This window comes from Sparus aurata, chromosome 16 (assembly GCF_900880675.1).
Source record: "Sparus aurata chromosome 16, fSpaAur1.1, whole genome shotgun sequence".
Taxonomy (NCBI): Eukaryota; Metazoa; Chordata; class Actinopteri; order Spariformes; family Sparidae; genus Sparus; species Sparus aurata.
Genome location: NC_044202.1, coordinates 13,142,328 through 13,168,832, shown reverse-complemented (window position 1 = coordinate 13,168,832; position 26,505 = coordinate 13,142,328). Strand labels below are relative to the sequence as shown.

Genomic DNA, 26,505 nt, shown 5'->3' with positions numbered 1-26,505 from the left:
CATGAACAAACACACAAAACAGTCACATATGGCAGTAAACAAACTTTGAACAAATCTGCCAACATTCAACAAAACTGTTACAAATTGTCACAAACCAATATTGTGTTTCAGCCTAGAAAGATGATAGAGGAATCCTTGCATTTTTAAGCCTGGGCCATATGTTTACATGTTTGGATGTATATATGACGACTGGGGTTCATGACAAAGGGTCTTGCTCTGGAGGAACTGTTTCTGAAATCAGACAGAATATCAATTGGAGCCTTTGACGGTCGAAGTTGCCCTGAATAATTACGTTGCAGCCATTGCAGTCTGTGCCTCAGCTGCTGACTGAGGCAATCTACTCTGCTGATTCTAGACACTTTGTAGTAATTTTGACACCAGGTGATGGAAACACTCTTCACAACAGCAGTACTGGTATAACTGAAATACGTTCTCTACTTCACCATCAGCTCTGAAACAGGTTCACCTGCTGTAACCATGGATCATACTGGCATTTCGACCCCCAATAAAACTCAAAATGAAGATAAAATTGATATTTAAGAAAAAACATTATGTTTTGTTGTTGATACTGTACATGTTGCTATCATCAAAAAAAACATTTTAAAGGTAAAATTTGAAAGTGATATGACATTTTTGGTGAACAAAGTTAATGATAATGTATTGAATTATTGTGCGATTGTCTTTCTCAAATTATGTGATGAGTTGGAAAAACCACAACTTGTCCTCATGTGTTTTTCAGTGTGATTGTAACCGCTGTCCGTTCTCATCCTTTGCAGAAAGTGACAGCTGATCTGGAAGGAGACGTCTCTCCAAATGAAATCCTGAGAGACAGGAAGTTATGAGGAGGACATATGCTCCCTCCGTCAATGACACCATGCACAGATACAAACAGAAATACTGACAAAATGCATAAACATGCACACACGGCCAGGGAGGGAAAAAGGCTGCTGTGAAGAGTGATCACATGTAAGCTGACCTACACTGAGCAGCCAAAGAACCAGCAGACCTGCAGCATATTTGTACTTGATTATACTGTAACAGGAAGTACTGTATGGACACCATTGAGACACACTAATATCCCAAGTGCACCTTAGCTCATCCCAAAGCAAGCACAAGTGAATCAAGCACAAGGGGAACAAACTTGATACCTGTTTTTTTTTACATTATAATCCATTGTGGGCATTTTACATGTCTTGTCAGTGCAATGCATCTGCCTCTAGAGACTCTTAACTCTGTTTCCTGAGCTTTTACTGTCCCTCTCTGATTAGTGTTGGCATAATGTTCTACCTATCTGGTGCAACATTTAAACTTTTGAGTATTTCCTGATGTTGAGAGTTCTGTCTTTAGAATAAGCATGTTAAATTCAGACTCTGACGTGTTTTGCTGCTGATTATAAATACAATTGATGCTGTGCATCTGAGTACACTTTGGAGGGCCGGTTTTGGTGACATTTGGTGATGATTGTCTGGATTGACACACAAGAGCAGCATTAGACATGATGGCGGATTAGGCAAATAAATCTACTGCAGTTGTCAATTTACACAAGAAAATGTTTTTATGTACCATACTATAAATGTGTTACTGAGAGATGTAGTTCATGCGGTGTAACCCGTGTTGATACAGTTTGTCATCATGTTATACTTTATGTTTTGTGACAAGTTTTCTGTTATTATCTGTATTTTATAGTGATTATGTGGTTTTGATCAGTGCCAGTTACTCTTTCAATTGCATTTCAGGACATTTAATAGTGCTGTGAAAATGTTTCCGCACACCAAGGGTTTTTAAACCTTTTGTCTCCCATTAATTAATTCTCACTGTAGTTCAAATTAGGCTCTAGATCAGTCTAGTGCAGTGGTTTTCACACTTTTTGTGCCAAAGGCACACCAAAGGGTAGGCCAAAATCTCAAGGCACACCTGTATTCATATCCAGCAAAATAGCTTGGATAACACCTGTGATATAATCACTCTGTACACGTATACTTTTTTTTACTAACAACAAATTACTTTTGAAATATTAACAAAATAATTCATTTGAAACTTTGTAAAATTATATAAAAGCTGCATTAAAACCAGACAGTTTGGTGAATTACAAAATACTGTGGTTCCCTGAAAAGTTTTTGAAGTATTTTTTAAGGGTAAACAATTTGCCTCTGTATTAGGAAATTAATGCGTACAAATCACTAATATGGTCAAATAAAAACGCATTCATTTCTTGTTGTATATTGCAATATTAAAGATGATATTAAGATGCAATTAAATCCCACAGCAATTCTCTTGAAGCTCTCTTAAACCAAAATATGAGATCTGAGCAGCACAGAATGTTAGATGTTTGTCAAAAATACTGCACAAAATGCAATAACGCCCTTGGAAACAAGAAGTCTCACACTGTAATCAAATCATTTCATTTTTTAAATGTTTTATAGGACAATCACTGTGTTTAAATTTAAAGGGTGTACAAAATGTTCACAGCATAGAACCAACAGCGAGAATCATATCTGATATACTTGTTTGTGATACTTTGTAATGAAGAGCATAGTTTTATACTGTACATCTGAGGTCTTTGGTAAATCATGAATTAAAAAAGGACAGGAAACGGTGGTCTGGTGAAATAAAACAACATTGAATAACATCAACATTCTGAAAGAAATCTCCGCTTGAATCATTTCACTTGGCGACACCACAGCTGTAACCACAACTGCAAAACTTTAAAACCAAGCAAACATCACAACTGTCAAGTTTAAAGTAAAATACCAGGGCAACATCAGGAACAGATGGAGGTGTACATAGGCTATAGTAGCATCCCAATAGGAAGTTAAATCTGAATCTCATGTTCTTCAAGGCAAGAAGCAGCACACTCTGCCCAGTCACAAGTGTCTGATGGTCACTGTGGAGGTGCATTAGATGGAGCGCGGGAAAATCAGTTGCGCTTCTTCTGTCGTGCTCCGACTTCCTCCTGTGACTCTGGAATACACTGGAATCCAATCAGCATTCCTAGGATAGAGAAACCTACAAAAACATGTGACGATGCTGTTAATTTTAACAACAAAATGATTTAATCCCTTCTACAAACTGAAATGTCATCATGTGAGGGGTAATATCAATATATTTCCCATCACTCCTCACTTACTTGCCACAATGAGAGGTGCCATGACCCCGATGGTCAGAGGGGCAGTTTTGTAGATGAAAGCTTCAGACAGGAAGTGGCCCAACGCCAGCACAAATGTCCATAGGGTGATGTGATACAGCCTGCGGGAGACAGTAGGACAGACAGTGAGAACACATGAAGACTGCAGACGTAAACATGGTGCAGGAAGTGAGAAGCCGTCTTACGTTTTGTTCTGGATATCAATGGCACAGGCGCAGCGAATGATCGATGACAGCAGCGTCCAAATACCAAATGTTCGCGCTTGGAGGCCATTTACTAAGGAAATGTGAAGAAATGAAAAAAATCAGGAACACAGGAGTTGGAATAATAATCTTATAACATAGCCATATGTATATCCAAAGTGTGTAAGTGACAGAAACAGAAGAGGGTGAATCTGCCTTAATCAGTTAATTGACTGGGCACAGACAAACTATTTCAATCTGATATAGGATTATCACAAAAACAACATTTGTCATGATGTTGGCAGTCAGTTCCATTGTTTCCTTTTTGCTTTATAAGGTTCATCCTCATGTGTCATGTTGTGTTATTTCCCTTCTTTGTCTTGTTTTCTCTCCCTTGGGCTGTACTGATAAGTTTCACCTGTCCCTGATCAGCCTGCTGTGGATTCAGTCCATGTGTTTTCACTCTTTCTGTTGTCAGTTTGTCGGTGTTTGCTCTGTTTTGTTTCCTTGTGCTTCATCTGCGTTCCTGCCTATGCTCCCTTCTGTTTGTACTTAGTTTAGATTTTAAATGTTTCTGTATTTCACTGCTTTTGTTTTGTTTCTACTTTGGGCTGTTTTTCTTGGTGTTCGCCACCTGCCTGCTTTTTGTCATCAGCTTTTCATCCTTTTTGGTTCCACCACTTGCCTGCCTACAGTCTGCATTTGGGTCATTTTCTGCAACAATCATCACAATATTGCTATCTGATAAATCACATGAAATTGCAATACTGAAAAATGTCAATGTTCGCGGTCTTTTGAAAAACGTACATTGTCCATCAGAGAGCATTGACATTTCAGGTATTACTCTCTAAAGGTTGAGATATTTAAAAAAAAACAAACAAACAAAAAAAACCGTATAGATATGTTTTGAGAAATAATACCAAGTCGTGAGCATTTAAAAAAATCATGGTGACATTATATTGTCGGGCTGTCATGTCTCACCAAACTCTGGCGTGCCCGTGTAGAGCTTCTCTGACAAAAAGCTGTGATCTCTGAAACTCTGCACGGTGTTTCCCATCGCGATGACGGACACCATCAACAACCAGCTCCGCAGGACGTTCAGAAAGCGACTCATGTTTTCAGTCACCTGTCAGAGAGGAGAAGTCAAGTCTGTTCAGTGCAGGTAAACAACTTCAAACTAAGGGACGGCGGAAGTGTAGCTAGTTTTTGTTACAGACAGGATAGCAGGCGTCTCCATGCATGTTACCTGACTGACACATCACAGTGAGGCTGTCTTCAGCTAGCAAGTGGTCTTTAATAATAACCAACGTGACATAACAGGCTAACGCTGCTGTACCTCTAATATAATTAATGAGCTTGTAATGATTAAAAAAAACATGAATGGCGCACATATTTACCTGGTTGCATATGTCACTGCAGTGTCAACATGCTCCTAAGAGTAAAATAAGAAGTAGTGCATACAAAACAACAAAGTAGGAATCGAGCCAAACGACTACGATGTTACATTCACAATAGCAAGTCTGTCAATATTGGACTGTGGGGACGACCAATAACAGATCTGAAACATGGCTCCATCCAATCGTACCATTCATATGATTGGCCTATACGGGCGCTCAGATCCCGCCCACTTTCTCCCACAACCAATGAAAACTAGGGAACTTGGTCACCTGTAGGCGTAAGGCTACGTACAAACAAAGAGTACATGTGGAGCGAGAGGACAACCTGTAAAACATACATGTGAAGCAGTAATAAGTAGATTTTGTCAGGTTTCATTCGTTATTTTAATTCAGTGCACACGTTCAAGATATACGATGACTAAATGCACTGTTCGCGAACACTTAGCTTCTTAAACTGAGTACACTTGCTCTCTTTCTGCTGGTCGGTCGCTGTGGTCTCACTTCTGTGTAGATGCAGTATTTTGGACAGGTGGACGAAAAACTATTGTCCGCGAGTGCGCATGCGCTTTCCTCTGTTGCCACTCAGTTGTTGTAGTTACCAGGAAGATTAAGCGCGATGATCAATTGGCCTTGGAGATACCAGCTAGCAGTAAGCAGGCGCTCAGGCATAAAGGCAAGTTGACATTGTGTGTGAGTGTGTGTGAATGTGTTATTATAAAAACGTCTTCTTCTCTGACTGAGCTGACTGCACCTGGGTAGCTTCCGGAAGCTGAAGGAACATGTCAGTAACGAAGAAGTCTCTAACGCTTGTTTGCTTATCTGTCTGTGTTTGGTCTGAACGCCTTCTGTCTATTGTGTCGTTAATAGAAGCGTAGCGTCAATGCATTCATTGATAAGTAGAGCTAGAAAGCAGCTGTTCTCGACGGACTGTGTTCTGTGTGAAGACATGCTCCAGCCATGCTCTTTGTTGATGAGCCGTAGTAACGTGGTTATTAATATGGTATTAAGCACGACTAGACCGAGAGCTGAGTTATTCAGTGACTGGTGTTGTTATTGCCATCACCTGAAGCAGGACCTCAGCAGCTCATCTCTCATCTCCTCCATGTTTTTGCAGGTGGAGGTGATAGGTGCCATGATAAAACCTGCCTACTTGATCCCAGGAAGATTTCACTGGGCAGCTCGTCCCCTCTTACTGTGAGGATGCCAGCTGTGATCCGGGATAAGGAGGACTCTGAGTCCTCCTCAAAGAGCGAGCATGAGTAAGTGTTAACACAAGTACTACAAATTTCAGTTTTGCAGAAGTCTCAGTCTACTGCAAAATCACATGCTTTCAAAACAAAGATGATATTATGTTTTCTGCTGTCATGTTTATGTTGCTTGTGGTCAAGTCAGTTTTGTTTAGCCCAGCGTCACATATTTGCCTCCAGAGCTTCTGCAGTCTGACGCAGTCTATCCTCCTCGAATGAGCAAAAAGCTCCCCGGAAAACTCTTTAACAGGTTTTTTTTTTCATGCACAGCCAAATGCAAAATCACCTCAGAGTCGCCCTCAGCTGTGATTAGCCTTTAAATAGCAGGTCTGAGCAAACGTCTACATCAGAGCATACTCAACACATACTCTTTTGTGGGAGTATTTTCTCTAGATACGTATCCCTTCATATCTTTGCACAGTCTTTTTTCGTTAAACAGTCATAAACCATATGATGTCATAAAAGCATTTGTCTTTACAGGCTGTTATTAAACGTCGACCTTTTATGGCCAGTGTCACTGCAGTCTTTTCTCGATCTGATGATTTGTTGATGTTAATGTTTAACATGAGTGTCGCATCATCTGTTTGGAATTTATATTTAATGTTATTATGGCATATGAATGAACGCGTGTTGGATGACGGTGGAGTGATGTTAAACATATGAGACAGTACATTTGCCATGGAGATGCTATTCATACTCTTTCTTTCATATTGAGATGAGGACATTGCTCACGGTCCCCTGCATCTTAGTGTCAGCTAAGTTCCTAACCCACTGATCCTCCTGGAGAGTTTAAATACAGGATTAATGTGACACCATGCCGACAACAATCATTTTCCTTTTTTTTTCCCCTGGCCGTATTCTTTGTCTTTGCAATTTGCCATGGTTTATAGACTGTGTAATCTTATCGATGCAGGATTACTGAAGATGCCCCGAGCCCTTTAATAATGTATGCCATGATGCATTTAGACAAAATTAAGCCTTGAGCTGGCTTTCAATTTTGCATAATTGATGAAAGTTTAACTGAATGAGAGCGAAGGGCATCATCTAACTCCATATCATAGCTGCAACAGTTGGTCTATGTTATCCTGTTTCTGCCAACTAATTCCCTCTTAAGCTATACTTAGTCATACCGTACTGCGAACCAGTGTGCCACCTGCTTTCCGACTAATTTCCAACCACTGAATTAGTTTGGATTGCTTAGTGTTAGGGTTTAACCTCCAGGTGACCAGTAGCCTCGGAACCAGTCATATCTGTGAGCCTTGATTATCGGTGTGTCGTTGCCAGGGTAGGTGGCCAGTGCTGTTGTTCTTAATTTGAGATTAACTTGTTGTAAAGGTTTATGACTGACAACCCTAAATAATGCAAACAACAACAGAGGGAAGGATTACAGCAGGGCAAACACAAGAGGCACATAGCACACATGAAGACACAACATGTACGTACATGTACTACACATGTTCAGTATGAGGCATGCCCGGATATTTGTACTTGGCTTAACTCAGGTTTTTATTGTAAACTAAAACAACATGAACACATGAACAGATGCTTGATAGAATTAGCATTAACAATCTCATGCAGATTTGATATAGGTCTATCAGACATTCAAGCATTCAGGGTAACAGTTTTGGAACTATTGTCTGTCTAATAAATAGATTTTTACATTTCTAGAAAAGGCACTGTATGTTTAAGTCTGTTCTAGTCAACTGATACAAAGTACTGTAAAGTGTGTACAGTAGGCCTTGCTGTCTTAATTAATGCTGATTACATAAGACAACTCTGTGTATTTAAAAAAAACAAATAGTTAATCTGCATATTCAACCAAATATTTCAACTTAAAGATGTAATATGCATCGTTTCTGCTTTTAGTACACATTTAGTGGTGTACTCACACTATCCTTCATGTTTCCAACAATAAAAATTCAAGGTCGGCCGTCATGTTGACTTCTGGAGAGACAGCAACGTTCAGGATGGAAGTTGGTGAACGCAAACTTCACCGTGGGAACATTTCTGCATGAGTCATGTCTCTAGATTTTTCCATTGACTTTGTTGTTAAACAATGAAGACAACAACTCCCGTGATCCCACACTACTTACGTCTTTTGTTCTGTTTTGATTGAGAGGCCCCTAGAAATTGCATACCATGCTTTTAAATGGTCATACATTGCCAAAAAATGTTACTGTGATGGCAGCAATTTGGCCTTTTGTCTCAGACCTTTGACATCTTTTGTATATCATATCTCCGTAATCATGACGGTGGTTTATGTTGAAAAATAAACAACAGATAAATTTGGTCGGAGTATTTTGTATGAGGGCATGCAACAAAACCACGGTAGTAAAAAAGCTATCTGCCGTATTGTCTGACATACCTGGGGGCAGCAATTGTTTACATGCCTCTCGTCCTTATCAGGACCGTCCATGCCTGATTGAGCCCTACCCCATCTTCATGCTACCTTATCTTATTTTTATCCCACGATAAGCAGGCTGTGTCTGGTACTATCGGACAGCCTGCAGTTTATCAAGGGTGTTTGTTAGTTCAGTATGTGGGTTTGTTATTGCCCAGCACCTCCTAAAACTGTGTGTGGTTCTGTCCCTATCTGCCTGACTGAAACAAACACCACGTCAGGATACATTCCGTCGGCATTAGGTAAACTCCCCTGACTTTCACCCGGGAGTCCATCTCTATGATATTGTTACTTGGAAATTTTACTCTGTGTGAATTGTTGGATTCTCAATGTTATTTGACTTTCGACGTTCAAAACAATTTGGACAACCTCCCTCTAACAGTGACTGTGCATCATCTAATTGTTTGTCCACTAGAGACCACCCCTGCATCGCCTGGAGTGGCCTTAGGAAGACCGTCCCAGTTCTCTTGTTTTTCCCTGAAGCTGTTGTCTCAAAAGATGCCAACATCTGCTCTGCTGGAGGTACGCTACAATCTGTTAAAGACAGTGATGGAATGTAACAATTTAGTACATTCACCATGATAAGGAGGTATTTTTTACTTTACTGGTATATCTCCATTTTCTACTACTTTAGACATCTACTCCACCACATTTTGGAGGCAAATATATAAGATATAAAATAAGACTTTTACTCTACTAAATGTATTTGATAACTTTAGTTACTTACTTTGCAGATTGCATGCTTCATTAGGGCCCATGTAGCACATATTTAAATTATAAGGTTAAGTTCCATCTAGTTCCATTACATTGGGGAGAAAGCAGACATTTCTATTTACCGATATCTTTAAAACTTGGCAGCTCACACCAAAGAAAACTTACGTATACATTTTGGGGCGGACTGTCCCTTTAAAGCTACAAAAAGATGATAATAACAGACTATGGATCTTTTGTTGTTTCTTTTGCTCAGAGCGATATCACATGGCCTTCAAGATCGTGCGCACAGAGAGTCGCCTGGTGCGAGAACTGCTCACCAATCACGGATTCCATGAGGTAATGTTCTCCACTAAATCATGCAAATTTAAAAGATTAGCCTAAATCTTGTAAAAACTCAATTGTTTTTTAGCTGCAGGGGCTATTTATATACCTCTCTGCTGTGTAGGATGAGGGACTGTAGAGCTGTCTTTATTTCCTTTTGATTGATAATGCCGATGTCAAAGCCCGGGAATGCACCCATGGAAAAAAAATAGCTAAATGACCTCAAGAGAGCATTAATTCTGTTTCATGAGGGCACACAATCCCCATTATTGCTCTTTCCAAGCAGTTACAATTAATTCCCTTTTTATTTCATTTCAATGCTTCTTGACTCCTGCTAACCCATCATCAAAGGCAGACGAGTGTCTACCACAGCTGCGACAGAGCCAAACTTTAATAAGCCTTTATTACAAACATCTGGCTCTCCCCTAGACACTGAGCGGCCATGTGAACTCTGCCTCCTAACGAATTGTTGGAATAAAACAAAAAAAAAAACAGAATGATTTGAGGGTGATGAAAATCTGCGAGCCGGCCTTCCTTTTGAGATAATTACTGAAGAGCAGGCTGTATTTCTTCAGGTTAGCGGTAAGGCGTCTGATCTGCTTCTTAGATTTAATTTCACCGAGCTGTCATATGTGATTGACATCAGAATATAATACTGCTGCTGGTGACTGGAAAATCCGCAGAGTGTGTTCAGAATGAAGAGCAATGGCTATACATGGTTTTATGCTATGTTTATAATCCCTTTGCAGAGATAATTTGCTCTGTGTCTGCACTTAATCTAAACGATCTGATCCAGTATGACAATTAAAGTCGATCATTCTGTCCGTTTTTTTTAGGTTCACCAGAACAGTAACGACTTCAACCTCATGTGGACAGGGTCTCACCTCAAGCCTTACTTACTACGCAGCCTACAAGACTTCCAGAAGGTCAACCATTTTCCCAGGTATAATGCAGTGCTCAAATGTGCGTGTGTATCGCCACTGTTTTCTGCGTTATAAATATCACCGCCGAGCCGCTCTAAGCCCATCTGTTCAGGCGGTGTGTTTGTTGGCGTCTGCTGCAAAGCGTTTTGTTTGGACCAGTGCCTCTCTGAAACATGAGATGAATCACACTGTCAGGCAGGGAGCGATCTATTGCTGTTATGTATGCATTTATTTTTGTTCTGTCGGTGTTGAGGCTGCAGAGACTTTTTTTAAAACCGGTGGCTCTGCTCAATTCCAGGTCGTATGAACTGACGCGCAAAGATCGCCTGTATAAAAACATCCAGCGAATGCAGCAGACCCACGGCTTCAAAGACTTCCATATCGTTCCTCAGACTTTTGTGCTTCCCTCTGAGTACCAGAAATTCTGCAGTAAGACGCCTCTCAGTTGATCCTGTCTTTATGATATGTTTGCAGTCATCCTACATTCTACATTTTTTCTCCCTGTCTGAATCCCCTCTTGTCTCTCCTGCCTCGATCTCAGATTGTTTTGCCAGGGACAAGGGTCCATGGATTATAAAACCAGTAGCATCTTCAAGAGGGCGAGGCATCTACTTGGTCAGCAATGTGAGTGATTTTTTGCCCACAGGAGTTTCAGCTGTTCAACTCAGGGATTCACATTTTTTTGGCATGGTTGTCCACACGTTAGTGACACCTCATCACAGTTTATGTCCTCAGTTTAACCAAAGAAGTTGTTATCACCATATACTGTATATATAATGTATCTCTCGATATTTTGTTCTCTACTCAAAAGCGCTTGATAGATACGCGGACGGGATGACGAAATCAATTGCCACAATGTTTTATTCCAAATATTGCATATTGAATAAATATTGCGACAGTATTGGAGGGATGACTGTTAGTGCTCACAAAACGACACAATGAGATCTCTGATAAGTAATCCTCAGTGATGTTGATTTAATGAAAGAGGGTAAAGATAAGTGTAAGAACAAGTAGAACAGTTTTAGTAAGTTGAAATTATGACATCACTTTTCTGCACAGCCTTTAAAACCAGGAAAAGACAACACTAATGTTTGTTTGATGGACCTTTTGATACGGACTATTAAGTTAAATGTTGTAGATTATCTTCCTTAGTACACTCATACATTTCCTTTTCTTTCGTGAGATGTTGCTGTCTCCAAGGTCAAGAACAAACCTTGAAGCTCATACATACTTTTGTGGAAGTAAAATATTTTGTCTTTTTTTTAATGTCCATTAATTCTGTGGGTTTCTCTTGGGAGCCAGTGCTTTATTACCCCTTTCAAATTGATGCAACCTATGTCTTTCACCAAGCCGTGTTTGAAGTTGGAAGGAGTGGACACAACGTGCGTTTGCATAGATGGATATGCTTTTACATCTGTAAATGTGTTTACAGTAGGGCAAAGTGATTACTTTCATTATTCTATTATTCTGCAAATTATTTTCATGATTGATTGATTATTTGCTTGGCCTTTGCTTGAAAAAATTTGAAAAATAGTATAAAATCACATCTTCAGATTGCCTAATTTACTGAACCAACAGTCCAAAACCCAAAGACTCTTTATTGAAATAAAGAAAAGCAGCAAATTGTCACTTTAAAGTGTCTGGGACCTGCAAATGTTTTGCCATTTTCGCTTGAAAAAAGACTGATACAATTAATTGATTATTACAATAGCCGGCAATTATCTTCTTTCCATCGACTAATCGATTAATTGACTAACTGTTGCAGCTCTAGTTTATAGCCAGTAGCATCCCTCTGCGCTGCCACTATTTTGAGTGTCAGCTCTGGATGAGTAAAGCTGTGTGTTGAAGAAATAGTTTGACACTTTGGGAGATAAACTTATTTGCTTTTTGTTGCTGAGGGTGAGGTGAGAATATTTATACCACTCAAATGTATAACTTTGAAGCTACAGCCAGCAGATGTTATTTCAGGTTAGCGCAGCCTGGAAACAGCTAATCAGCTTTTCCCTCTGATTCATGCGTTAACACGGAGTCACATTAAAGTCAGACCTGGTGGGAGTTGACCTGAAGCACACTGACTTACTAAATAAAATACTAAAATACTTTGTGAACTGAAACAGTCAGTCGGCCAGATGTCATTTGTGTGTGTGTGTGGAGGGGGGGGGCGCGGGGGTGTAGAAATACTTTGAAATAAGTATCAACCAGCGTTTGAGACATTAAGTGTGGAGTAAATCACACTCCTCCGAGGCTCCGGCTTTTGGAGGAGCCCAACAAGGTTCTCACTCTTGGAAAACATATGCACAATTCTTCTTCTTCTCAGGCATTTTTATGAAACAGTGGAAAGAATGTCAACGATATTTGGAGAGAAGAAAGAAATACATTCGCATTTCTTTTTTCTTTTGCTTCAGGTTTTCTCTGAACTGTAGCCAGCGCTGAGGTTACCCCCACACACACCCCTCCGTCCCCCACCCCATCTCTTCTCAGCTTCACCACCTGCAACACATTTCAACCTCATAAATGACCAATCTCCCACCACTGGATTGTATTTTTATAGGCTGTTATTTAACGTTGACCTGCTAAGGCCAGTGTCACTGCAATCTTTTTCTTGATCTGATCATTCTTTGATGTTAATGTTTAACAGCAGCGTCGCATCATCTATTAGGAATTCACTATTTAATGCTCTGTTATGGCATATGTATGAACGTATGGTGGAGGACGGAGGAGTGATGTGAAACACAACAAAACGGTACATTTGCCATGGAAATGCCATTTATACTCTTTCTTTCATATCGAGAGATGTTGACTGAGTTTGTCCAGTTGAAAATCCTGTTAAAGTTAATCGCTGTAGTAAATAATCTACAATCTTAGTTGTTAGCTGGTCAATGAATGGCATTATCCCTAAACCTGTTGAAATGATGATTGCTGCCTTCATCTTCCTCTTCATGTTAATTATATTGTTTTTTTTTATTTCTTTCTGTGTGTCATCGGCAGCCAAATCAGATCTCAATGGATGAAAACATCTTGGTGTCTCGCTATATTAATAACCCACTACTGATAGATGGTGAGTTCCCCTTCGCCACTTCATAACAACAGACAGACGCAGCTAATCTGTCTAATCTAATGTTTTGTTTTTTGTTTACAGAGTTCAAGTTTGACATGCGGTTGTACGTGTTGGTAACCTCATACGATCCACTCCTTATCTATTTGTATGAGGAGGGCCTGGCCAGGTGAGCTGTGTGTGGGTTGTTGCATCGTTTGTGGCGTTATATGGGATGGTGATTTACCTGCACACCGCAGTTATCACTGAGATACTCTGGGGCGAAAATGTTATCTATAATGAGAGAACATCAACTTGACCTGAATGCTAGTTTTGAGAATAATCGACATCATGTTTAGATTCGATTCTTATCAAAGATTCTTTTCCACCACTGGTAATCGAGCTCTTGGTCTTTAAGGTACCCTCAACAGTTTATAGCTGTCTGTTGTACATGCGCGACATTGCCTGGTTTGTGCACTTGACACACATCCACTGGTGCTCACTCGATGCCCAGAAGAGGGCAGCCTTCACTTTCCAAACTTAGAGCTGTTGCATGGTGACTTTGAAACAAAGCACTCTATTGTTCCAGTTGTAGGATGTGCTCATCAAAAGTTGTTGATTGGTGTAATTGCACCATATTTATTGGAGGCTGGTATTTAGAGCAAGGATAATTTATTAATCCAAGAAGAGGCTTTTATCAGGCACAGAAAGGTCGGGAGTGGGTAGATGATTTATGGAATGACTGGAAAGGACGTGCCAGAAAACAAGAGTGCCGCTGCCCTCTTGTTTGCTGTCTTAATTATCAAACTGTGCGCAGTTAATCACGGCCAACTTCTGATTCCCGCTTCTATCTCTTGACATTCCTTTTGGGTTGTGTTGGTATTCAGGTACGCACAGTGCGTGCCAAGGAATTCTCATTATTGCACATGTGGCATCCACTCCTCTCAAACGCTGCCAGACACTAATCTCTCTCCCAAGTGCCCCAATCATTCAGTCAAGTGTGAGCCTCATGAATGTGGTCATCATGGCAGAACGATATATTATGAAACTGTTGGACGGCAAGTCAAGTTTTCTTATTCTTGCACAAACAAACGCCGTCTCTCTCCAGGTTTGCCACAGTCAAGTATGACCGGACTTCAAAGAGCATTAAGAACACATTCATGCATCTCACCAACTACAGCGTGAACAAAAAGAGCAGCGATTATGTCAGGTAACATACATTGAATGCAGGGCTGGTATGGGAAGCCAGGTTGACTCATCCTTTTATTGTAACACGAGCGTTTGAAGTGCATTTCTTCCTTTTCAGCTGCGATGACCCTGAAGTTGAGGATTATGGGAACAAGTGGAGTATGAGTGCAGTGTTGAGGTATTTGAAGCAGGAGGGGAAGGACACCACATGTGAGTCAAACCTTCATTTTCTTCCCTTTCTCCCCCTGCTCAACTTTTCCTTTATGTTTTAAAGATAATGTTAAGTAAAATGTTACCAGTTTGCAGCGAGTGAGTCCAACAAAACTTTTTAAGTCGAATTCTTTTCTTAATTGTGTCTGCTCCAGTGCTGATGAGACAGGTGGAGGACCTCATCATCAAAGCAGTACTGAGTGCTGAACTGCAGATAGCCAACGCCTGCAAGATATTTGTTCCCCACAAGACAAACTGCTTTGGTAATTATTTCCTATTCTTCTTCAATGGGTTTACACATTGAAGTGTGTCTACAGGTCTTGTAGAGTGCGTCTGCGTATGTGCAAAAACTAGTATGAAGCCTTTTGTAGCTTCAGAGGAAGCTTAATGTAATCTGATAAACTGTGTCCAGTGATGTCACTCAGTGGCTAAATTGCATTGTTAGTAATGTAGGCATCCTTTTCACATATGCAATGGTACTCCACAAGACCTTTGAACACACTTTAACGTGTAAAATGTGTGGAGTAGGCCTTTAAATGTATTTGATGACACAGTAAGTAAATATAGACCTAAATGTTAACTCTGATCTAAAGGTCAGTGGCTATTTTGAAGGCGTATCCAGGTTTGGATAGTAACGGATTACATGTAATTTGGATTAGTAATCAGATTACAAAAATAAGTGACCATAATCAGTCCATATAACATTTGAACAAATGTGCAACTGGATCATAGCTATATTGTCTAAGATTACTTTATTCCATTTTTGATTATGTCTTTAATTATGGCAACTTTTGTAATGAATATCAAGTTGAATATGATCTATTGTGTATAAAAGTAAGTCACTCCTCTTAGCAAAAGTCCTCTATGGGGCCTTTGATTTTTTTAACAGCAACAAGAAAACTTAAAAAAACAACATCCAGCATGCTATATAATACACTGTATTCTCACTTGTATCTTTTAGAAGAACAGTAATGCATCATGATCATAATCATGCATGTGTTTGAGGTGATCTAAGGAGAAACAAATATTATTTGTGGAACGTTTTTGTTAGAATAACGTGCCGTATTTTCAATGTCTGATTATGAAGCAATCCGAAAGTATTCAGATTAGATTACATTTATACATTGCTATTTAATTACTGATTACATTTAACTCACATTTAGTAATTGGTTACACTTCATAGAAGTCTGATGCTGAAAGCATCAATAGTGAAACAAACAGTCCAGGACAAACAAACTGCTTTTGGATCACAGTTTCAGAAGAATTTCGTCCGAATGAAACACTTTTTTTTTATGCTCACAGTGCAGATACACTCGCACACAGTTTGTCATACACACATTACCACACCCCTCATATTTCCTTTCAGTTTCATATTCATTGTCCGGCAGTTCCTCTATACTATTTCTCCACTGAGCCGAGCTGAGCTTGTAGACAGTCATTCCTCAGTGTGGAGCCTTCCTGCCTGTCGCTGCCCTCTGACCGGCTGCCGGGTCGTGGAGGGCCTATTGACTGAAGCAGGAATTTGCTTCCTCCTCTCAGTTGCCATTCAGGTCTGCCTGATTTCGGCTGACTGTTTTCTTGGCTGCTCCTGCCTTGCAGCGGGCTTGTGTGAACTCCATTTTGGAGCCATTACCCATGTTAGTGTTGGCACTAATTGTCTGCGCTCTCTCTCTCTCCCTGTCTGGCAGTCTCTCTGAGATTTGGGGTTTGAAAGCGAGCACATCGGCCAAGCCTCCCTCAGCACCACTGTCTCTTTTTCACTCTCTTTTTCCTCTTGTCTCGCTGTTTCTGTTTGTTTATAATTCTCCCTCTCCTACTCACACTCTCTTTCACCTCTTGGATGTTAGAAAAATAAAAGGCTTTTGCAGTTGTGACAGCCTTCTGTAGACATAATAGCTCCCCCCGATTGATGGTTGTTTGGGCTGTATTTGCGCCATCAGACAGTCGCCTGCATGAAGATGATATCTGCACCCTGAGCATGGCTGTTATGTTGAAAAACCACATTAGCCCAGGGTGTGAATGGTGACCATGCAGGTATTTACGGGGAAATGCGGCTTACCAAGCCTCAACCTGGCTCTCATACTGTACACACTTGATAGACATGAGTAAACAACCAGATGACACATCTTTGGCGTGAGAGTGAAAATCAGGAATGGAAAACAAGTTTGGTCTCCTTCTCATTCATTTACTTCCAATCATGAGAATGCTTTAAGGAACATCCAGTGATGCCATGTTAATGTATGTACTGCACTGCACCAGCAGATATAAAGAGAACTCTGCGTCTGCATATACAAAATAATCGGATAGAATAGTGAATGTTAGGGATGCAACTAACAGTTATTTTGAGGAATAGTCGATAATCATTTAGCCCATAAAAAACTTCACAGTTTCCCAGAGCCCAAAGTGACATCTTAAAATTGCTTCTTTTGTACAACCAACCCTCCAAAACCCAAAGACTCTTTATTCACCATCATAAATAACAAAGAAAAGCAGCAAATATTCACAATTAGGAAGCTGGATCAATCAAATGTTTGACATTTTAGTTTGAAAGATGACTGAAGCGATTAAATAATAAGTAAGATAGTTGCCGATTAATTTTTTTTCAATCGAATGATCATTTAATCGACTGCAGCTCCAGTAGACATATACAGTGTAAATCCAAATTTGCAGAGGGAACGTGTTGAAGTGCTCATCTTTAAGGGTGTTTACATCCTTATTGGTTGAACACTGTGGAAATGTTATACGTGCGCCTGTAGAGACCCGTTTAGAAATGGATACTACAGCATGTCATTGTGTAGTACAATAACAATTAGATCTAACACCTTCTGATAGGACACATAATACACTGTGGTCTGCTGTGAATGTGCACATTATCTCACTTCAGCTGTATCAGTTTACTATTGAATTTAGTGTAATTTTGTTGTCTTCGGATGGCCCTGAGCTACTTAATTACAGCATTCATAGACTGTCTGCAGGATTAAGTTTCCAAAGAGAGACAGGGACGATTCCAGAGGACCACCCTCATCCTCTCTCCGTCTCTCACAGTGTGGTCGTGTTGCATGCAAACTCCTTTTGTGAGAGCGTATGTATGGACAGTATGAATACAGAGACATGTAAGAACCAGTCCAAGATTTTCTTCTCTCTTAAAGGGGACAATTCACCCAGAAGTCAAAAATACATATTTTCCCTCTCACCTGTAGCGCTAGTTATGCATCTAAATTGGTTTTGGTATGAGTTGCAGGAGTTTTCTGAAATATTCTCCATAGAGATGTCTGCTGAGTTTTTCAACTGTTTTTTTCAGTGCTTTGAGCACTGGGCCATCTAGGTCTTTCATATTCTAGAGAAGGAAGACGTCTCTGTGGCTAATATCTACAACACCAAAACAATCCAGATGTAAAAATAACACTACAGGTACTATTTTGGGATGAATTGTCCTGTTAAAACCCACCCAAACCACCAGGGAGTAATCTTTACTGTTAGTCAGTCATTGTCAGCTTCAGCTCCCTTTCTCCTATTTTTTTTGCACCTATCCACTCCGCATTCATTCTTGGCCTGTGTAGCTGCCTGTAGTAGTAAACAGGTAAAGCGTCAGAATGCAGGGCAGAGAATACATGCGTGTTAGGGCAGTGAATGTGCTGATAAAAGCAGCCATTGTTCGGAGTGTTTTATACAGTCTCTGGCTCGGCTGGAAGGGAGCCATGCAAGATCATAAAGCACATTATAATGTTAATTTACTGCAAATTGTTCCCTGCCATTTTAATGTCTATTAATGGCTTTAATACAATGTTTATTGTTTTCAAATGGGATTTCTTCCCTTCGCTCAAATTGCACATCCGTATCTAAATGGGCATACTGTTACGAAAATCTTTTTATAGCTCCATAATGTCTCATGTGGGAAGAAATAAAAACAGCAGATTTTTTTTTGTTTTTTTTTACATCGGTAAGAAGTGTGTGTGTGTGAGAATGTGAGTGTGTGTGTGTGTGTGATTGTGAGTGTGTGTGTGTGTGTGTGTGTGCGTGTGTGTGAGTGTGTGTGAGTGTGTGTGTGTGTGTGTGTGTGTCTGTGGGGAGAAAATACCACCCATGCAGCTCCTTACCGCTGCCGTGTGATTAATGGACAAGCTTTTTTGCTGAGGGATGCTGATTACGAGATGTTTTGACTAAGATCTGATTAGCCAAGCCAAAGGCCTATTTTATTACACACAAAACATTCCACTTACTGGTCCTGTGTTCCACTGAACGTCCCTCATTAAGTGCTGAGTGTGGTTGGATCCCCCTGTCTGTGAACCACCCTCCCTGTTTTACATTTGTCAGATACTCCCACACTTCGTTGCTGCACAGCGCTGGTGTGCCTGCGATGACAGTGTGGCTGCTGTATGATTCAGAATCCTTTCAAGAGTGATTAATAGATCGGGCCCAACTATCATAATAGGGCGAAAGAGTGTTAACTGTGACTTTAATTTGTTGTCCTTGGGGTGTTTTCATGATTGTGGCTCCGAGCAGTGCTCCCTGCAGCAACAGTAAAAGAAGCAATAATTTATCAGAATGATGCAAGAGTAATTCAATTGTCCTCGCCTATGGAGAAAACACACATAAATGAGATACTAAATGTTGTTGTTGTGGGCCAACAGGCTGCATGGTCAGGGCGGGGAGATCATTGTTTTTGGGCGTTTGTCTCTTGTGGTGAAGTTTCCAGCGGCGCCCCTCCAATAATTTAAAAAAAGAATGCTCTTCATCATCCCTTTTTCTCTGTCACATTTTTTTTGGCTCCCTCCCTCTTTAATGGGTGTGATGTGGATGTTCGCCGCCTCTCCTCTCCTTGTCTGTGATGCTTGTTGTGGGCACATTTAACAGCGTCCCCCCCACCCACCCACCCCCCGGCAGCGGTCGAGCCATAGAACAAACGTGTCTAGCAGGCAGCGAGCGGCTCGGCAGGCTCATGGGGCAGGAGCGGCGTCTGCTCCTAATTGGGGGAAAATGCGTGGCACATGGAGTCAGCTTGACGGGGGCTGGTGAGGTGGTGTAACACCTCCCCATTTTCCCCTGTTGTTGTGGTGCCACTGGTGAGGCACTGCAAGCTCCAACCCATTTATTCCAGCGCTCTGTTCCCCAAGACTAATGCATGATGTTTTATGACACACGCACTCTCTCCGTCTCTCCTTCAGTCCCAATTTGTGTGTGTGTTCTTACACAGTAGTGGATAGAATGGGATAAGCCGGCAAGTGGAAAATAAAATCCTCGTGCTGTGCTTAAGCGAGCAGCGTTTAGCAGTGGGGGTCCAGTCCATCCTCTGAAGTTAAAGACGTTAAAGATGGCAGTGGCAGCTTTAGTTGCACGTCTGGGCTCCGGGATGTATGGGAGACTTTGTTCAGTCCCATCGTGAAAATAAAGTTTGCAGTTACACCAATTTGGACCCCATGAGCATATTTTGAGGTCCTGACCCATGTTATACATCCCAGTGAACAAAATCCAGTGTTCATTTTATCCATCTTGATACAGATAATGAAAACATAAAAAGGGGGAAAAATATACAATTTCTGTTTGTTTTAATTGAGTACTCCAGTAATTTAGTCTTACACTTTCACAAAGTTGAGGAACTTGAGAAAGAGAAAGATTTTTAAAAAACTGTCAAAATAAAAGAAGTCTGGATCCTACATTTCCTTTAGTGCAACTCGATAGCACCTTTCATTAAAGTCTCCTTGTCTGGTAAATGCCCATGTCTTTAAAACTACATGTCTCCATTTTGTAACAGTATCTGTTGGAGAGTTGAGTCTCCAAATCACAAGCTGAGATAACCTTGATGACAACCATTTTAATGATGACGAGTAAATTGATCTTGTTGTGGATAATCGGTGTGTTTAAGCACACAGTACGTAATTTCTGCCACTGGGAGTCTTTTGTAAACAAAAGCCTCAGGATGATGGCGCTGTGTAGTAGCGTGGGATCATGGGAGATGCAAACCAGATGAAATGCACAGTGACCTCAATCAAAATGACAAATTTGGGTTTTAACATACGTTAAATCATTTGGGATAAATAAATTACACAACTCAAAGACCAGTCAAGTTGTTTTTAGACAATTTATTATGACAGTGTCATATGTCAGAGCTTTACTTGAAAGACCAAATGTATACGGCATGGGACTACAGATAGCACATTATGCACAGACATCTGATTACCTGCTGGTGCATTTTGTTAACATATAGTGTGCAACATTTTTGCATCAAAATATCTAAAAACGACTTGACTTTTGTTTGGTTGATTATCCCAAATGTTTCCAACGATGTTCGAACCTAGAGAAAGGTACATCATTTTATTCAACCCAACAGTGCATTTCATTTACTCTGCTGTAACTATAACTTCTTGGGATACAGCAGATGATGCTTAGAGAGTAAGGGAGGAAGACGGTGCATGTAACAAAACACAACATTAAACTTTTATATATTACCTCGTATTTGGGGGGTGATTTTTGCCAGAGCTACGTTAGATGCATTTTCATCAGCAACAGTGATCCCTTGCAACCAGTATCCAACCAAGTGCAGTATCAAGCCATTGCTCTCTGTCACACTGACTTTTGTATGCTTAACACTGGCACTGACCTGAGATGCCTGAACAAACAGTGCTGGTTAGGGCAGCTTTGAAACCCCCCCAACCCCCCTGGTTTATTCTCAACAAAGTCTTTTCTTTTGAAGTGCCATTAGAAGGATTTTTTCTGCAGCGCTATGGCTGGGTTTTGCCCTGTCCCTGTAAAATAATGTGGTTTCCCTGCACGCTGCTGCGGGGGCCGATGGGTCGTTGGCTTACAGGGTGACACTCCCCAGAGCAGTGTGAGGCCTTTCATAGGGCACGTAGGCCAACTCTGTTGTAGTGAGCCATATATCAGTCAGTGAAACGAGAGAGAAAATTGGGATATATTGGATGAAGTTTTGCACAGGGAAGTCCCTGACCACTTTGTAAAAGGCTTTTATTGTGTCAGTCAGTGCTAAGCTGTCACTGCAGTGAAATATATACAATATACAGCTTTAGGCTTTGTAATTTCCCAGGTTTCTTCCACTTGGGACGCATGCTCCACATTCCCAACTTTGTACTTCTGGAGTTCATATTATATATATATATATATATATATATATATATATATATATATATATATATATATATATATATATATATATATATATATATATATATATATATATATATATATATATATATATATATATATATATATATATATATATATATATATATATATATATATATATATATATATATATATATATGTATGTTTTTCAACTGCAAAGGAAAACATCTGTCCACTGCCAACATCCTTTTTATCCTTTCAGATTAAGTTTCCAGTTTGTTCCTCTCACTTCAGTCATGTGTATTGCGGTGAAATGGGATTGTCAAACACAAAGACTGACCAACACTGTCAATAAAAACCATAAACATTGCATGCACTTGACAAACAGTTCTGTATTACAGTATACAATACATAGTCCAATTTTATCATCCTATTACCAAAAGGTTTAACAGAACACACAATATAATACTGTGTTGTACCAATTCCCCCCCAACCCCAAGTGTTTTATTGCCCCAGTTTGACAAGATACAAATTTATTGATGGGTGTGAAGCTTTTTCTGGTACCCATTAGCTTGCTGTCCTTCTTGTTAACAAGCAGTGACAAAATATGGACTACTTAACCTTGCCTGTCATGAGAAAATTATTGCCTGTGTGCATGAAAATATTCACCACCACGCCATGTTTCTGATCTGCCGTCCTCCATAAGCAACTTCATGACAGATGAAATGTGTATGTACTTAGTTAATGTCATTTAGCCAATCCCTCAGTAGCAGGCTTTGGCGATTGACTTTGTGACATACATGTAATCAGTTGCAGAAAGGCATAGGCCGCATTGCCAAATGCCACATAACGAGGCTATGACAAAACTCTTGTGACTTTGATGCCCTTCATCCTTAATTTTCAGTGAGCAGATCTCAGAAGTTTCTAATTCTGCTTCACTCTGCTGCCTACTTCTCAGTCTGTGGTGGAAACAGTTTGATTTATATTTTTTTCCCCCTCTGTAGAGCTGTATGGTGTTGATGTGCTCATTGACTCCAACCTCAAACCCTGGTTGCTAGAGGTGAATCTTTCTCCCTCCCTAGCCTGGTGAGTGACACCATCTTAATCATTTGATTCGTTATGTTGCTGTTGTTTCAGGAGGGTCCTCTTGCTGAAACAATTTGTTTTACCCTGGCATCTCAAACAAAAGATCCTTATCTTCTCGTGACAGCAGATTAATTTGGCTGTACCCTGTTGTAATTTTCATTATTATTTTTTTCTTTTTTTAAATCAACTTCTCTGCAGTGATGCACCCTTGGATCTGAAGATAAAGGCCAGCATGATTGCAGACATGTTTTCACTTGTGGGTGAGTGCGTGCTGAAACAATGACTAAATGATAACTCCCATTCGATTCCAAAGTTTTGCACAAGAGATTGTGCTTCATAGACTTTCGGTTTGTGTAAATTCACTGTGCATAACTACATGAATAAAACCATTACACCTGTAAATTATATGCTAGTTAGATGAATCACATCAAGGAAGACACTTCCATGTTTTAAGTTCTATTAGCAGTCACATGCAATTAACAGAGGAGGAAAACATTGGGTGATACAGCACATTAAAAGTTGTAAAATACAGTTATATTCGTTAAATATTTAGCTACTTCAAGCCAAATTATTTGATAACACATACTTAAAGGGACAATATGTAGGCACTGACCACCTGTTGTACGGCAAACAAATAGGGGGCAGCATATCAACAGATACTGATTCATATTATTGCTCGCTGCTGCTGACTTTAGCTGGTTAGCTTAATTAAAGGTACAGCTAGCGGTCCAGACTGGGAGCTTGGAGCACTGGGGTAGTCTTAGTTCTGTTTACATTACTTGGAGGAAGGTTTTCAGGTCACAACGTCAAAACTGTGCTTACATTTTGCAACCTCTGATAACTAAGTGGAAAAATAATACGTAAATCACATATTTTGCTTGTGGTAAAGGGCATCACAAAATTATATAATTGGGTATAAAGATGTTAATTCTGGTGAAGCTAATAAAAAAGGAAAAGTGCTGTAGTTACACTGTATTTTCTTCACCAGTCTCACTCTAATCACAATTGTCAGGTGGAGACAGTCGTCTATTGTCTAATGCTTAATGTTCCAGTTAATTCCACTGGTTGGGTTTGTGCAAACTGCAAAAAAACAAAAAATGGCTCCATAATAGGAGCTCCAGTGTTGAGATAGTGAACCACAGCTTTTATTAATTAGCAGCAAATGACTTGAGGACAAAATTGTCAACAGAGACTTGAGTTGTTTTGATGTCATTAAGCTTTATTGAGAAACTGGATCCAACACGTCAAACTGAAGCAATCTTTAGCATGTAGAAATAAAAAATGCCTGGCCCAAGGCGGGGATAAACACTGTTTATACAAAGAGTGTTTGCAGCAGGGAACAAGATGCGTCTCCGTTATGTCTCCTCTCTTCCTGATCACTGAGTTCTCATACAGAAAAAAACAGCGTCAAATATTTTGTGATATCTAAGTTTAAACTGAAGAGAATCTCATACTCTGACCACCACCACCACATATGGTTTGAAAGCTTGTCTTTGTTCGTGTGGATGAGAGCTAAAAGCACACATCCAGTAACAAAAGAGTAACCAAACTCTTGCATCTCCTGATTATTCAACTTCATTTAATCCTCTTATTTACCCGTAATACCAATTACAGGGTACATGGAGCTGGCTGATTAGCAGGCGTCCACCTAAACTGGCACTGAACCACAAAGTCTATCTGTGGTTTTAGCCTAATGATATTAAAGGAATGGATATTGTGTGTGTGTGTGTGTGTGTGTGTGTGTGTGTGTGTGTGTGTGTGTGTGTGTGTGTGTGTATGTGTGTGTGTGTGTGTGTGTGTGTGTGTGTGTGTGTGTGTGTGTGTCTCAGCCTAGGCCATGCTGTGGCTTGAAACCCTCCCCTCCGGCTCATTAAATGAAAGAGTGGAGTCATAAATTGCCAGTTATCTTTGGACTGAGACGTTACTGCGGATCTGGGGGAAAATGAGCAGTGGCATGTAAAACATAGCACATCTATTATGTACCAAACAAACTAAGTCGCTGTTGGCTGATAACACTTGGGCTTCATCCCAGACCTGTAAATAATGACAGCATTCCATTAGCGTTCATTTTCCGCCTGTGTGTAGCTGTCAGCTCCGTGTCGCCCGTGTTTGTAATAATTGCTATGTTTAGGCAAGAGCATGATGATGGCAGGGGCCTGATTCCTACCTGACGGCTTGGATGAGGTAGTACAAATAACCTCAAGCTCCAAGCTGTCAATAGACTTAATTCAACTTGAGTGTGACTGCAAGATACAACACAAACATATTTCTTTAACATTTCACTTTTAGCACTAGTAAGCTTTGAGGGAGTGTGGGAATTAATAAACAGAAGGTCACTGATTTGAATCTTATTGACTGGGTGGGAACATGTTAGTGGGAAATGTGATTTGAAAACTTCCCCACCCATATCAGCTACCACTGAGACACACTAAAATGTCAATATGCAGAGCGGTCTAAATCCAGAGTGTCACTACACATGTTTCCACGAATAAAAAGTTAAAGGAATAGTTAGACATTTCTGCTTAGCATAAAGATCAGACACAATGGGAAACTGCCAACCTGGTTAATTCTGACTGAAACAAAAAACACCTTAGGCTCATGTGTACAAATGCCAAAATGTATAAATGAAACAGCAACTTCTTGTTTTTACACTTTTCATATGGGCCAAACAATGTGTTAATAAGCTAGCTTTATATGTCCTGGTAGGGAGGTTTTGTTAACTTTGGACAGAGCCAGGCTAGCCGTTTCCTCCGTTTTCAGTCTTTACGCTAAGCTAAGCTAAGCTAAGCTAAACTAACCAGCTGCTGGCTGTAGCTTTATGTTAATCAGACAGATATGAGAGTGGAATTGATCTCCTCATTTAAATCTTGGCATGACAACAAATAAATGAACTATTCCAGCCTGTGTACCCAGCTGCCACCTGTCTAGAGATGCAGGAGTATCCACTGCCGTACCACCACACTATGGAGCAGCTTCTTTTCTCAGGCTGTGAGACTCCATACCTGAAATGTATATATTTATTCATTTATTATTTAATCATTCATTTAAATAATTTGATTTTATAAATGGGACAATAGCTACATAATTTTGCCGTAGAGTCCTGGTTGTAAAATGCCTTTTGAATCTTGAATCTCGATCCTGAATCTGAAGGAATGTGCAATGGTTCACATCAGGGAGTTGCAGTTGTATAGGGCCAACACTGTGTCAATATATTGAAACGTGTCTTCCTTTTCCATCCAAAAAACCCCTGAAATCGATATAATGGCTGCGATTTCACATGATATTGTTAAAGATATTGTTGATGTTCATGTCATTTATTGCCTCAAGGTCCCTCATTTTACTTTGGTCTTGCACTAACATTGAAGATCTGATGCAATTGAAGGTCAATGGAGTGAGTAACATATTTAAGACCTGATGTCATTGATATACCCCCTTTATGGTTCTTCTGTGTCCCTGCAGGCTTTGTGTGTCAGGACCCTCTGGACCCCGGCCTCAAGCACCAAGCAGCTCAAAAAACACAGGTACTGGATGCACACACACACACACGCACACACACACACACACACACACACACCGC

General features: G+C 40.2%; 3 protein-coding genes across 16 annotated transcripts in view; 2 read left to right on the top strand and 1 right to left on the bottom strand.

The window, feature by feature from the left end:
* The window catches only part of flvcr2a (FLVCR choline and putative heme transporter 2a), a 31,027-nt gene extending 28,398 nt beyond the window's left edge, over positions 1 to 2,629 (top strand). For 5 of the 7 annotated variants that reach the window (XM_030443684.1, XM_030443683.1, XM_030443682.1 and 2 more), the window contains one exon: positions 777 to 902. Coding sequence is in view for 2 of the 7 variants with exons in the window: in XM_030443686.1 (XP_030299546.1) it covers positions 777 to 842 (66 nt within the window). In the remaining 5 variants the exon portion in view is untranslated. Of the gene's footprint in view, positions 1 to 776 lie in introns of all 7 variants that reach the window. The other 2 variants (XM_030443686.1, XM_030443685.1) reach the window with 1 other exon arrangement.
* On the bottom strand, positions 2,392 to 4,885 carry erg28 (ergosterol biosynthesis 28 homolog). The gene is made up of 5 exons (XM_030443697.1): positions 4,725 to 4,885; positions 4,309 to 4,453; positions 3,331 to 3,421; positions 3,128 to 3,246; positions 2,392 to 3,006 (listed from the first exon to the last, which is right to left on the bottom strand). Exons 2-5 carry the CDS (start codon positions 4,439 to 4,441, stop codon positions 2,918 to 2,920), a joined length of 432 nt encoding a protein of 143 aa, XP_030299557.1. The 5' UTR covers positions 4,442 to 4,453; positions 4,725 to 4,885; the 3' UTR covers positions 2,392 to 2,917.
* ttll5 (tubulin tyrosine ligase-like family, member 5) overlaps positions 4,352 to 26,505 on the top strand; it is a 47,301-nt gene continuing 25,147 nt past the window's right edge. For 3 of the 8 annotated variants that reach the window (XM_030443674.1, XM_030443673.1, XM_030443670.1), the window contains exons 1-15: positions 5,277 to 5,397; positions 5,839 to 5,983; positions 8,788 to 8,894; positions 9,340 to 9,422; positions 10,244 to 10,350; positions 10,629 to 10,759; positions 10,872 to 10,954; positions 13,319 to 13,388; positions 13,470 to 13,554; positions 14,473 to 14,574; positions 14,671 to 14,762; positions 14,918 to 15,025; positions 22,847 to 22,928; positions 23,127 to 23,188; positions 26,388 to 26,449. In XM_030443674.1, coding sequence (XP_030299534.1) covers positions 5,925 to 5,983; positions 8,788 to 8,894; positions 9,340 to 9,422; positions 10,244 to 10,350; positions 10,629 to 10,759; positions 10,872 to 10,954; positions 13,319 to 13,388; positions 13,470 to 13,554; positions 14,473 to 14,574; positions 14,671 to 14,762; positions 14,918 to 15,025; positions 22,847 to 22,928; positions 23,127 to 23,188; positions 26,388 to 26,449 — 1,233 coding nt within the window. In that variant the 5' untranslated portion in view covers positions 5,277 to 5,397; positions 5,839 to 5,924. Of the gene's footprint in view, positions 4,490 to 5,276; positions 5,506 to 5,838; positions 5,984 to 8,787; positions 8,895 to 9,339; positions 9,423 to 10,243; positions 10,351 to 10,628; positions 10,760 to 10,871; positions 10,955 to 13,318; positions 13,389 to 13,469; positions 13,555 to 14,472; positions 14,575 to 14,670; positions 14,763 to 14,917; positions 15,026 to 22,846; positions 22,929 to 23,126; positions 23,189 to 26,387; positions 26,450 to 26,505 lie in introns of those variants that run through there. The other 5 variants (XM_030443677.1, XM_030443676.1, XM_030443675.1 and 2 more) reach the window with 3 other exon arrangements.

Excerpts from the sequence above, each read along its gene's own strand:
- erg28 (XM_030443697.1), bottom strand. The coding sequence starts at position 4,441 with ATGAGTCGCTTTCTGAACGTCCTGCGGAGCTGGTTGTTGATGGTGTCC. Across the intron at positions 3,247-3,330 it reads ATTGATATCCAGAACAAAAC|GCTGTATCACATCACCCTAT; the intron begins GTAAGACGGCTT and ends TGTCTCCCGCAG. Across the intron at positions 3,007-3,127 it reads GGCACCTCTCATTGTGGCAA|GTTTCTCTATCCTAGGAATG; the intron begins GTAAGTGAGGAG and ends ATGTTTTTGTAG.